We start from the raw sequence: 12,632 nt of genomic DNA, 5'->3' as shown, positions 1-12,632 counted from the left end.
GCACTTTGTCTCCTTGATATGTGCTCTAAATCAATAGGCCAATGCCTTAAGGTGCATAACAAAAATATAAAGGATAACATAAAATGCTACTTTTTCATTGACACTTAGGGAAAATGCTTATTGAACATTATTGAAATGATCACATAAGTTGACTATAAAATGGAAACTATGTAAGTCATACAATTCAACAACAGTCAAATAACATTAGTTACAAGTAGCAAAGATTAGTAATGATGAAAAGGGACAAAAGATTCAGTTCAAAGATGAGTAACAACTTGTGACTAAAACTAAAATTTGAAAATATGAAAGACATGGTCTATCTTTCCTAAGCAAATACACACTACTCAAAATTGACTCAGTCAAGGTAAAAATAAGAATCATCTGTCCTTTAAAAACCCACGAAGGACAGATGGTTTTTGAGGGTCACCTAAGGAACTCACAATGAATAGATAACCATGTCAATAATTGAAATATCTCTAAGGGGAAAACTATGTTGGCAAAATGATCCTTTTAGGTAGGTATCTCTCAGTGAATGACCAGCTATCTCTAACAGACACTGTTTTATTATTATTAGGAGTGGAATAAACTGCCCTTACATAAATAAACAACCTGAATGCAGCAGTATGTTTGCACAGTAAGAACAGACAAGGAGAGTCTGCAGACCCTAGTCCCAACCCCTAACCCTACAGCAGCACTGTCAGAGGTAGGGTTTTAAATCAGGGGATAGAGGAATAGATTTTTCAGACGTGGTGTGGAACAGTTGGCTTCTAACCTCTGGTTCATCTTCCTTGCCTTACTCCTTTGCACAAATATAATAGCTAAAAAACATGGACACATTTCGGGAAAGAAACATTGTTGAGATTCTGTGGATAGAAAGCCTTTCTTAGTAAGACAAGAAATGTAGGAGTGACCATGCAGACTTTTGCTGCGGTGGAGGGGACTCCATAAACAGAACTCAAGTCATTAAAACTCATGGGGGCTGAATGGAAACTTCCACATGTGGTACTATGGAACTACCGACTAATAATGGCACAGTAAGAAATAATATTGATACATTTTAAAAATTGATAGCCACTTAGTAAAAATAAGTAAAAGAGAAGTGATAGAAAATGCCAACAGAAAGTATTGGAAAGCAAACAGGATTTTCTTGTAACAGTGTCATAGACATCCATCCATTCATTCATCCTTCCATCCATCCATCCACCCATCCACCCATACATCCATCCATATATACATACATACATACATACATACATACATACATACATACATACATACATACATACAAACAAACTAAAAATGGTAAGGCAACACTTTGAAACTTTGTGCTGGAACATTGAACATATAAATGAGACAATTTTCAAAGAATATAGAAACTACTAAAATTGACTCAAGAAGTAGGACATTTTTGGGATAGGATAAATAAATGCTATGTGTGCATGTATATTTAGAAGAAAATTCAACTTACCTCTGGGAAGCTGACTAGTGAGAAAGGACGCTACAGGGCTCAGAGGAAGGAGGCACCAACTTCCTGAAAAGGCACTCTGCTCTCAATGATATTCAGAGGCCATGGATTAATTTAGTTAACAGATAACAAAAATTGTTAGTGATGACTTCACGGAAAGTCATAGGAGTGGGAGGTGGGTAAAGGATTGGAGTCGATGCAATCCAGAAGTAGCCATGTGGGAGCCATCATAAAAAAATCAGATTCTCACATTGTGGACTGCTATCCTGAGATCTCGAGGAGTTAATTAAGGAAATCTGAAATAGGCAGAGCCACAGGAAAAGCAAAACAGGAGAGTTTGAATCCCTACCAGTGGCAGACTTTGGAAAGGTCTGTTCAAGTCTCCAGACCTCAAGGTCTACACCCCCACTTGAACAAGTACACCAGGGGGCTCTAAGGCTTCTGCCAAGTTGTTGAGCAAGTCGGCTTCCAACTAGAACTGCAACAAGGGGGCGGGGCAGTGGCTCCTTTCCCCACAGGGGCAGGTAGGCACCTCCCCCACCTCCACTGCCCCCCTCCTTCCAGCTTCCTTGCTCACACCCACCCACACAGCCCTCTCTGTTCCCGGCTGGAGAGCCTTTCTCGGGCGCCAGCGGGCAGCAGTGGAGCCAGGCAGCAGAAGCCAAGCTGCAGGACTGGGCTGCGCAGAACCTCTGCAGCTAGAAGCTGCAAGCTGGGGAGCATTCTCACGTTTCTTTAATATTTCGTTCTCTTATTAAACACGTCTCTCTTTTTGGCCGCCGCAAGTTGGAAGAGCAGGGTGATTCGAATAATTGGTACAGAGGTTTGATCTGTGGCCCTTGAAGAAGTTCGGAGCAAGTCATTCAAAGGCAGAGCTAGTTTAGCTTCTGGCTCTGCTTCAGACAGGCAGAGCCCTTTTGGAGCCAACCTGAAGCCGCAGGAGGAGGTGCTGTGGAAGTGATGGCACTATCCAAGTCCTGGACCAAGGTAGCATCTCTGGGTAAGCAGGTAAGCATCCCCACTGGGTAAGTGCATCTCAAGGGTTTTCTGCTGGTCACCTAGGTGAGGCTAGAGTCTCCCCAGAAGTAAGTCTGCCTTTTCTAGCCAGGGCAGGAGGCGGGGCTGGTAGGAGAGAGCCTGCTTTTATCACAGGAAATTGTGGGAGACTGGAATGGAAGGATTTAATTTAAAAATATATATATTTGCATTAACGCGTGGGGATGACATGTATAGGAGCCAGGGACTTTTGTAGGAAATGGTTGCAAACTGGGACTGGCTTTTGGGCGTCTGGATTTTTTTACAGGAACTAAAACTAGAGCAAAGCCTTACGTTTTTGACAAGGTGTGATTCTAAAAATGTGCACAAAATCGTAAAGTGTATGTGTCTGAGAATTTCTGAGAAATGTCGGGAAGACCATTTACAGCTCTGACTTCAAGTAAGTCCCCCACCCCCACATATATTCAGTCCTCAGGAAGGTGCCCAAAGTCACCAATAGCAATGGACGCCCATACACCAGGCGCAGCCGCACCCCGGATTTCAGCACTTCGGACAGAGCCCTTTCCCACCTCTATCCCCGCAGCTTAGAGCTCCGTTCAGCTCCTCCGCAGCTACCTCTCTGTCCTGGTGGGCGGTGACTCCCTGGGTTTGGTGAGACAGGGCTCTTGAACGGCAAAGAAAAATATTTGTGAAGTTCAGTGTTTTAATTGGCTTCCGACTGCTTCCTGTGACTACAGAAGGAAGGGGCGGAGTGCAAAGGTATCCTTTTAAGGTTCTGCAAAGACTGCAGCTCTGAAGTGGCCTCCTCAGTTGGGGGAGGTGGGTGTATCCAAACTTTCCCAAGTGCTTATCTTTTGTAAGTCGCTTGCCACGTGCCAACACCCGGTGCCAAACGCTCTGTATAGATTGTATAATTTTATATACCATGATAGTTCTATTTGTATGTTATTTTTATTCCCATTTTTCAGACGAGAAAAACTGAAGCCAGAGTAAGTGAGAAGCTTGTCCAAGTTTATAGAAACAAGGACTGTTACAGCAGACTGAATCTTAAACTCCACCCTAACCTGAATACGTGGAACCACAAGCCTGAGCCTAACTCCCTTTGTGAAACAGCTTTGAACTGGGGGCTAGAGGAGACAGAACAGGATCAGAGTTGTAGCACTATGCCTTTGGACAAAGTTACGGCATGGGTTTGAATTAAGGATCAGGGTTTGGGGCTGCAGCTCAGTTGGTAGGATGTTTGCCCAGGATGCTGAAAGCCCTGGGTAAGACCCTCAGAATCTGTAAAACTAGGCACGGAGGCAGCATGACTTTGATTTAATACTCTAGAGGGGAAGGCAGGAGGACCAGAAGTTCAAGGCCACCCTCCATTACATGTGATTTTGAGGATACATTGAGATATATAAGATCCTTTTTTAAAAATACATAAATAATGAATTTAAAATGTTAACATTATGATAATGCTTCACTGGCAGAAACTCTTTCTCCCCCCCCCCCGTGTGTATATGTACACATTTGTTGAGCTTTAGTTGTGGTTGGTGTAATTAGTGAGAAAGGAGCAGGTAGGTATAAAAGCTATAAGGCAGTCATGCACAGTACTGTTATACTTGGGTTCAAAGCAGGGCAGAGCCCCATGGAGGAGATGCTAGACAAAAATAATTCAGTGTAATAACCATTTAGAATTTTTAAAGCAGAATTTCTTACAGGACATCCACATATTGCCTATAATTTGATCCTAAACAATATTGTGAAGTAGGCAGGGCTTGGGGTTATTCTACTCATTTGGCAGAAGGATTTTCAATTCCTTATTTACCTACCTAGCAACAGAGCTGAAATTCTAAACAGCTCTTTGGCATCTTTGTTTTGCAGCCCTCCTGCCTTGGACTGGCACTGCCTTGGAAGCTTGGACTTTGGCAATTTTAGCACTGAACATATTTAGGTAGATAGCATTAACATGTGACTTCTAAACTACCTTTGGATCAACTTAATAAATGAGTATTAATTATATTTTCTTTGTTCAAATGATCTCAAAACAATCTTTAAAAAGTCACTAGATACCAGGTTTATTATATTCAGTAGTAGTTGAAAAAGTAGAGGGGAAACAAGATGAAACTTATCCAGAAACAAAAGATTATAAAATGTTTATTAGAAAGTCCTAGAAGCATGCTTTGGGTAAGTAAGAGCAAAATCTACCTAAGCCTTTTCAGTAAGGCGTTGATAAGTGTGACGATATTCACAATAGACCTTTCTCTTTTGTATAATAATGTCTTTCAGATTATTGAAATATCTGCTTATGTGACAAATGAGAAATGTTAACTGAAAATGTGTTGAACCTGAGACTGAAGAGAGTAGCCATAAAGTAAATGATATTATGACATTTCATCTTTACCAAAGTAGTTGCTACTTACATAATTTATGATAGGTCACGTGACCACAGGCACGTTAAAGTTTCTGGGAAAGAAAGCCTCTACACGTATTGTTTTATTTGAGAATTCTAACAACTTTGAAGTGGTCAGCAGTAGGAAGAGAGAGAAATGGCAAAGCAACTGCATGAAGGCTTTTTGCTTTTGTGCAAACCCCTGACCCTATATGACCCAGATAAGTAACAAATATATGAATGACGCTAGTTGTAAGACTGTAGAGAATGATAGGGTTTTCTCATGCTGAGCAATGAGTAATCCTCCTTAACATATTCAAGTACAATAACCAAAATATGCTGAAGAGATGGCTCAGCAGTTAAGAACACATTTTCGTGCAGAAGACCCAGGTTTTATTCTCAGACCTTATATGCCAGCTCATACCCATTCCACACCGTCTTCTAACCTTCTTAGGTGCCTGGTACACAAATGGTATAAAGGCATATATTTAAGCAAAATATTCATGCACAGAATATAAACAAATCTAAATACATTTCAAATGATCTGCCAGTCAAACTGGGCATGACTGTGGTCTACGTGGTTCTCAGGCCTTTAATTTGTGGACATGGTCTGAAATACTCAAACCAAAGATTTGGAAAGATGTGGTAATGAAAATAAAATGGCTCAAAGACTGTCATTTTTAGTTCCTACTTTTAAAACCTGAAGACTGAACAAGATGACACTTACAAAGGATATAAAACTTCTATAGTTTTAAGGACAACAAAACAAAATGGCTTCAAGACAAAGATGGTGCAATGAAATAACAGAAAAACTTCAAGACAAGGATGGTGCACACTATTCCTCTGTTCTGCCAATCAAAAAGTACATGATTTAACTTTTGGATGTCGGTGGTATTTAGTCTTCAGCATTTATTTTGTAGCCCTGGTGCCTTGAAAGTCATGTTAGTCATCATTATTTTTATGGTAAATACATTTCAATCTAAAGGATCATTGAGAGGTGTGTGTGGTGGGCAAGTCAAGAGATAGCATCTGTCTTTGGCCTGAAACTCCTGAAATGGGCTAGCCTGGATGTTCTGGGAGCACCAGAGATCTTCCTGTCTCTGCCTCCCCAGCACTGGGTTGCTAAGTGTGTTCTGCTACACCCTTTCTTTTCCCAGGCATTTTGGGTCTCAAATTCAGGTCTTCATTTTTGCAGGGCAAGTGATTTACTGACCCAGCATGGGGTGAAGTTTTAAAGATAAAATAATGACCCATAGAGCAGTCAAGGTGGTAGGATTTCAAATTCAGATGCATCAGCTGTTTCCAGTGAGAGATGCAAGTTTAGAGACCACAGTAAGGTATCCCATCTTTTCAGCATTATGTCTGCTTAGCATTCCCATTGGGGGGCACAATGGAAGACAAATTTAAAATAAAAAAATACCCTAGGTTTTGGTTGAGTCTACCATCCAATGCATCACTGGCCAGTTCTGCATTCCTGACCTTTCCCCAGCTTCACTCATCCTCAGCCTCTGTACGGTGGTAACCCTCAATTCCCTTTAGTTCCACAGGCTCTTACAGGGCCCCCTGGCTTCCAATCCATTCCTACCCCCCACCAGTGACTATGTCATCTTCTCACCTTTTCCTTTACATCTCTCCACTCTTTGACGTTTCCACATACCAGCATCCACTTTCAGGACAACAGTCTAAAGGGTGTTGCTGGTCCCACTAGTTAGCTCACCAACAATGCCTGTGTCCCTTTATTTCTGACCATCTGCCACAAAGCTCTCTAAGTTTCTGTGCTATGCTACCCTTTCCTTTATAACTCTAGGTGTAATGTCTTCCATATTTTGGTTCCAGAAAAATTTACCCCCCGACTTTTCAAGGGTTATCCCAATTGTGTGCTCATGAACAGTCCTTTCTTAATCTTTACCTTTATTTCCTCACGGTATTCATCTCCCCCTGCTGTACATTCGTCCTCTAGTCTTGGAATTACTATATCAAACTAATTGTTTTACACAGAGGCCGAGAACATGGACTGTGAACCGAGACTGCCAGATTCTAATTCTAACTCTGCAACCCGCTACTTGGCTGATTTTAGACAAGTAGCTTTCTCTCTGAGATGATGCCCAGTTTAAAACTCAACTTAAGAAAGGAATAATATATATCACTGTCCATCTCATGTTTATGTTGTAAGGATTGAGTGGCAATGATGTTAAAATTATTATCACCTTTCTTCTGCATTGTAAATGCCTGCATTTCATAATCTCTTTATCTTCATTCCTGAAATGAGTACATAGACTATGTCTGATGATGAATAAACAAATAAGCAGATATCTCTGACACTTTAGTCAGAAACTTAATTATAAACACCGGAAATTTTAACTCACACAATTAGAGGCAAAATCATACTAATTAACCAAAGGTCTTCCAAGAGTGCCTTTTATTGTACTTTAAAGACCAAAAGCAAAAAAAAAAAAAACTTCAGAAGAGATAATTCTTTCTCCGACTCTCCTCCTAGCTTATTGGTTGACTTACTCAGTTGCAATTATCTGGGAGGAAGTTGTAGTTAGACAGAAGAAATGGTCTCATCTACCCTCAAGAAGTTAGCTGAAGGTCTTATCTGACCTTTCTGGTAGGATATCCCAATCTTCCTCATAAAGCAGCTGAGTTCCCAGGGAACTATACAGGGACTATGAAGGCTTTGCTCAGAAGTGACAGTGTTATTTTGCCCATTTTACTGGACAACTCTTCACACATATACCAGGACAAGAGAATTTTGTAGCTATGATTTATTGTTTACTACAAGTATCAACCTAGGCATGGGATGGCTGGGTGAGAATGTAAGTTTTAACTTAGTATAGTGGTAGCTACTTATACTCCAGCAGGTTCTTGATGTGTTCTGACTTCCTGAATCCTTTGGGTTACTATTCTGTGCAACATTGAGTGGTACCTTGTGCTTTGATTTGATTTTCTTTGAGTAGTAATGAGGCTGAGTACCTTTGGTGATCATGTAAAGCTCATGGGTCGTTTGTGTATCCTCTTTTGGAGGAAGTGATTTGGAGGAGTTCTTTATATAGTCTCTGTATGAGTCATTTTTACTCAACTTTCTCTCTTGGATCTTGATTGATTTTTCTCTTGATTACAAAGGAAGTAGCATTTGGGCTGATGTTTGGAGGATGATGAATAATTAAAGAAGAGCAGGGAGTCCTTATAGTTAGAAACAAGAGCAGTGCCAGGAGGGGGAAAAGTGGGCGTATTTAAGAAACAGTGACATTTTAAGATAGGCAGAATATGAGAAGAGCTGACGTTGCAGGGGATGATTCTGGAAGGTGAGCTGAGGTTAGAGGGCTTCTGTGATAAAATGAGAAGTGTTTCCATTGGTTAATGCTTGGAAATTCTGCTTTTGGTCTCCAGAGCATGGAAACTAGGAAGTTTTTTGAATGTTGAATAATTCAAGGCTTTAACATAGCCATCATAAGTATCACATCATTAAGGAGATCTTTGTAATAGCAGGAGAGTGAGAGAAACATACACACACACACACACACACACACACACACACACACACACACACATGCACGTACAAGCACACACAGAGTGGGGGTCTAAGGAATGAGATAAAGATAGGACATTGAAGAAAAAGGGGATGAGATGAGGAAGAAGATGGAGATATAGATATGTTGATATATCAGTATTTCCTAGAAACATAAGCACAGTGGCAGCAGGTTAGACTCAGTGTCTTCTGTATGATGCATCCAAAGCAGTGATGATGCACTGAAGCAGGGAGATGCAGATACAGCTGTTGCTGTTGTTACTTTTAAAGGAGAGCACTTTCAGGAGTTAGGGTGGATGAATGAAATCTCTTCCTTTTAGTATCGTCTGATGTGGTGATGATTGATGAGGATGGTGTGTTTGTGTGTGTGTGTCCACATGTGTGCATGAGTTTGGAGAAGCCATGAGTAAGTGTTGGGTGTTATTCCTAAGGAGACATCCACTTTTTTTTTTTTTTTTTTGAGGCAAGGTGTCTTGCTAGGGCTTGAGGTTCAACAGTTAGGCTAGAATGACTGGCCACCAAGTCTTGGAGATCCTTCTGTTGTTATCTCCCCATTTCTAGGCTTACAAGTGTGCTTTACCCTGTCTATCTTTTTAAATGGGTTATGGTAATTAAATTCAGGTCCTCCTGCTTGCATGACTGAGACCTGTATGACTTATGAACTAAAGTTTTTTAATGTGCATCTATGTTTCAACTTGAGCCAAGAAAGCTTTGTCTTCTAATTCCGTAAACAAACAAACAAACAAACAAGTAAACAAACAAAACAGAAGCTGAGTGGTACTGGAAGAGAAATAATGCTGTGGGTCAATAAGGAGGAAACCACAGGTCACCAGTTCAGTAGGAGCTGGATACCCTGAATGTCCACATGGAGAGGTCATTCTTGCAGACATTAGTTAATGTAACTGGTAGTAGTCAATGTAATAGGCTGGCCAGGGAATAGATGCCCATCCCTCCCATTTTGTAAAATGCATCTCAAGCACCCAGTGTGGAAGTTCTGAATTCACAGATTAGATAACTCACATAAAGGGAAAACGACAGAAACCTTGGTTGTGACAAATTTTGGTGGAAAAAATTGGTTCTCCCCCCCCCCCTTTCGTGAACAAAATACAACACTAGTCTCCATTCTCTGACATATAGCGTTTCAACAAGAAGGATGGCATGGTGGAAGCTGCTGTAAATTAGGCAAATGAGAGTTTTGACATCTGTTGGGAAAGTGGGGACTACAGCCTGGAAAAGGGTAGTTTTAGTGACTTTATTTTTATATTTGTTGCAGCTTTCTTTCGATGATCATAGTGATACATATTTATTTTAGGAACACAACCAAAATAAAAAAATGAATCCCTCCCTAGGCTTATCATGAAGTTAATAGAATAACAATGGACATGCTCATGTATTTTTTCTACTGTCTTTTGGATGCACATCAATAACAATGCCTTTAATAATTATTTGTGCAGTAGCCTACTCATTATATGTGAATCACTGCTAAATGCCAAGCTTCCAACAGTGAAAAATAAAACAGATATGAATGTTTATTTCCTAAAGGAACTTAGATTTCTTTCTTTCTTTCTTTTTTTTTTTTTTTTTTTTTGTTAGCAGAGTAATCAACACAACCATATCTTGCATTTTAAAAATAGTTACTGTGTGCTTGGCTCTTTGCTAATTGCCTTTCATATGGCCAGGTGGTTGTGTGTTTGTGTGTGTTTTACCTATGTTTTGGACTTATTCATTCTATTTTATGTGTGTATCTTTATGTGTGTATCTTTACTTGTGTCTTTATGTGTATATCTGTTTCGGGTGTGTGTCTAGTTTCCATGGTATTGGGCTCCATAAAACTGGACTTATGGATTATTGTGAGCTACCAGATAGGTTCTGGGATTCAAACCAGGTTTCTCTGAAAAAGTAGCACATGTTCTTAACCACTGAGCAAATGACCTGGCCCCCTGGCCAGGTGTTTTGTATATACGATCTGAAGAACTCTTCAGAATAGCCCCAGAACATAAGTCACTATTATTTAACACCCCCATTCTAGATGAGGAAACTCACTCACAGGCACTATATAACCTAGTTCAGGCAACACAGCTTAGAATCAGGCTGGGACATGATCGTCCCTATACTTTGAAATAATCCTGTTGCCTAGAAATGGCAGTAAGTTAATGCTTTCCTTTTTTCTTCTCTTGCTAGGTCTGATTACCCCTGTGGCTCAGAGATCCTAAGTTATAGCCACCATGATGAATGATGACACCGAGCTGAGGACTGATGGAAACTCGCTTTTAAAAGCTGTGTGGTTAGGGAGGCTTCGGTTGACCAGACTCCTCTTAGAAGGGGGAGCTTACATCAACGAAAGCAATGACAAAGGAGAAACAGCTCTCATGGTGGCATGCATTACTAAACATGTGGACCAGCAAAGCATTAGCAAGTCTAAGATGGTGAAATATCTGTTGGACAACAGGGCAGACCCCAATATCCAGGATAAGTCTGGTAAGACCGCGCTCATTCATGCTTGCATCAGAAGGGCAGGGGGAGAAGTGGTGTCCTTACTGCTGGAGAATGGAGCAGACCCCAGTCTTGAGGATCGAACTGGGGCCTCAGCTCTGGTTTATGCAATAAATGCAGATGACAAGGATGCACTGAAGCATCTCCTTGATGCCTGCAAAGCCAAAGGTAAGGAAGTGATTATTATAACAACAGACAAATCATCTTCAGGCACCAAAACCACCAAGCAGTATCTCAATGTCCCTCCATCACCGAAAGTGGAAGATAGACAGTCACCACCACTGTGTGCAACTCCTTCTGATGTTGAACTGAAGGCTTCTGGCCTGGGTTCTCCACCCAGTGAGAAGGATGATGACTTCTTCATCCTGCAAACAGGGCACCAAAGTGGCGGCAGTACTTCTAAGGTCCTTAATGAGCCTGGATCACCCACCAGGAAAGTGTCTAGTCTCAAAAGGGCTCGTTTGCCCCAACTGAAGCGACTCCAGTCTGAACCCTGGGGCTTGATTGCTCCTTCAGTGCTGGCTGCTGCGGCCACACGCCAGGATGAAACCCATGCCACAAGCACTGACAACGAGGTCATCAGGAGCATCAATGACCTGTCCTTCCCTAAAAGGGGGCCCCTCTCCAGAACCAACAGCATTGACAGTAAAGACTCTACCCTTTTCCCCACGGTCCAGGAACAAGTTCTGAAGGTTTCAGCTTCAACACCAGTTTCCTGGAAAGCAGCTTATGAGAAAGGCCAGGCTCCCCACCCACGCCTGGCCAGGAGAGGAACACTTCCTGTTGACCAAGAGAAGGTTGGGGTGTGTCCATCAGCACCCTCAACTCTGAAAGATCCGGCATCTCTCAAACTGTTGGAAAATGACCTCTATGACTTAGACATACAGCCAGGGGGCGACCCACCCAACTCTATGCCCCTTGAGTTAGGCAAAGGACCTTTAGATCGAAAGAAGCTCAACAGCTCCCATTTGTCCCTTTTCCATGGTTCACGGGAGTCCCTGGATGCTGTGCCAAGCACATCTCCCAGCTCAGTTCGCCGCAGACCACCTCATCTTCTAGAAAGAAGAGGTTCTGGAACTCTCTTACTAGACCGAATTGCTCACACAAGGCCTGGCTTTCTGCCCCCTTTAAATGTGAATTTAAACCCACCTATCCCAGATATTAGGTCCAACAGCAAGCCAGCTTCCCCACTTGCTAGTGGCCTAAAATCTATGGTTCCTGTTGCTCCAAATTCACCAAAGAGAGTGGACTTGAGAAGTAAAAAGAAACTCCTCCGAAGGCATTCTATGCAGATTGAGCAGATGAAGCAGCTGTCTGACTTTGAAGAAATCATGGCCTAGAACCCTTTACAAACAGTTCCCTGACTCTTAATGTATAGAATAAGGAAAGAACCTAATCTAGAGCAACACATCCCCATAGTCCCCCTTTACCTCAATCATGATGTGTGGCAACATCAGAAAACATGGTGAACGTGTAAGTTCACTTCTGAGTCAAATGCAAGGGTTATTTCTGAGCGTCGCTTCTGAGATGACCTCTGGGTGTCACTGCTGTTGCCGTGCACACTAAAAAAAGCTCAGGTTAAGTGGATTTTGGAGACAAAGTCACAGGAATAAAATAAATTCCACAAAGGAAATAGACCTTTGCAGTTGGAAAGTAACCATGCAATTTTAATGGTTAGTACTTTCTGCCAGAAAAGCAGAGGACATAGATTGAAAACATGAGGTCGTATTTGGAATATGTCATTTGTAGTCTATAAAGTAAAACATGAG

The 12,632-nt window shown here is 41.6% G+C and overlaps 1 protein-coding gene across 1 annotated transcript; it reads left to right on the top strand.

The window, feature by feature from the left end:
- Nucleotides 1-10,595: 10,595 nt before the first annotated feature.
- On the top strand, nt 10,596-12,203 carry ANKRD34C (ankyrin repeat domain 34C; the record flags this gene model as incomplete). Its single annotated transcript, XM_080934183.1, has 1 exon — nt 10,596-12,203. One exon carries the CDS (start codon nt 10,596-10,598, stop codon nt 12,201-12,203), a length of 1,608 nt encoding a protein of 535 aa, XP_080790309.1.
- Nucleotides 12,204-12,632: the final 429 nt, after the last annotated feature.

This window comes from Micromys minutus (assembly GCF_963924665.1).
Source record: "Micromys minutus genome assembly, chromosome: 21".
Classification (NCBI taxonomy): Eukaryota; Metazoa; Chordata; class Mammalia; order Rodentia; family Muridae; genus Micromys; species Micromys minutus.
Note: the sequence above shows the minus strand (reverse complement) of the source record. Positions and strands in the feature narration are given on the sequence as shown.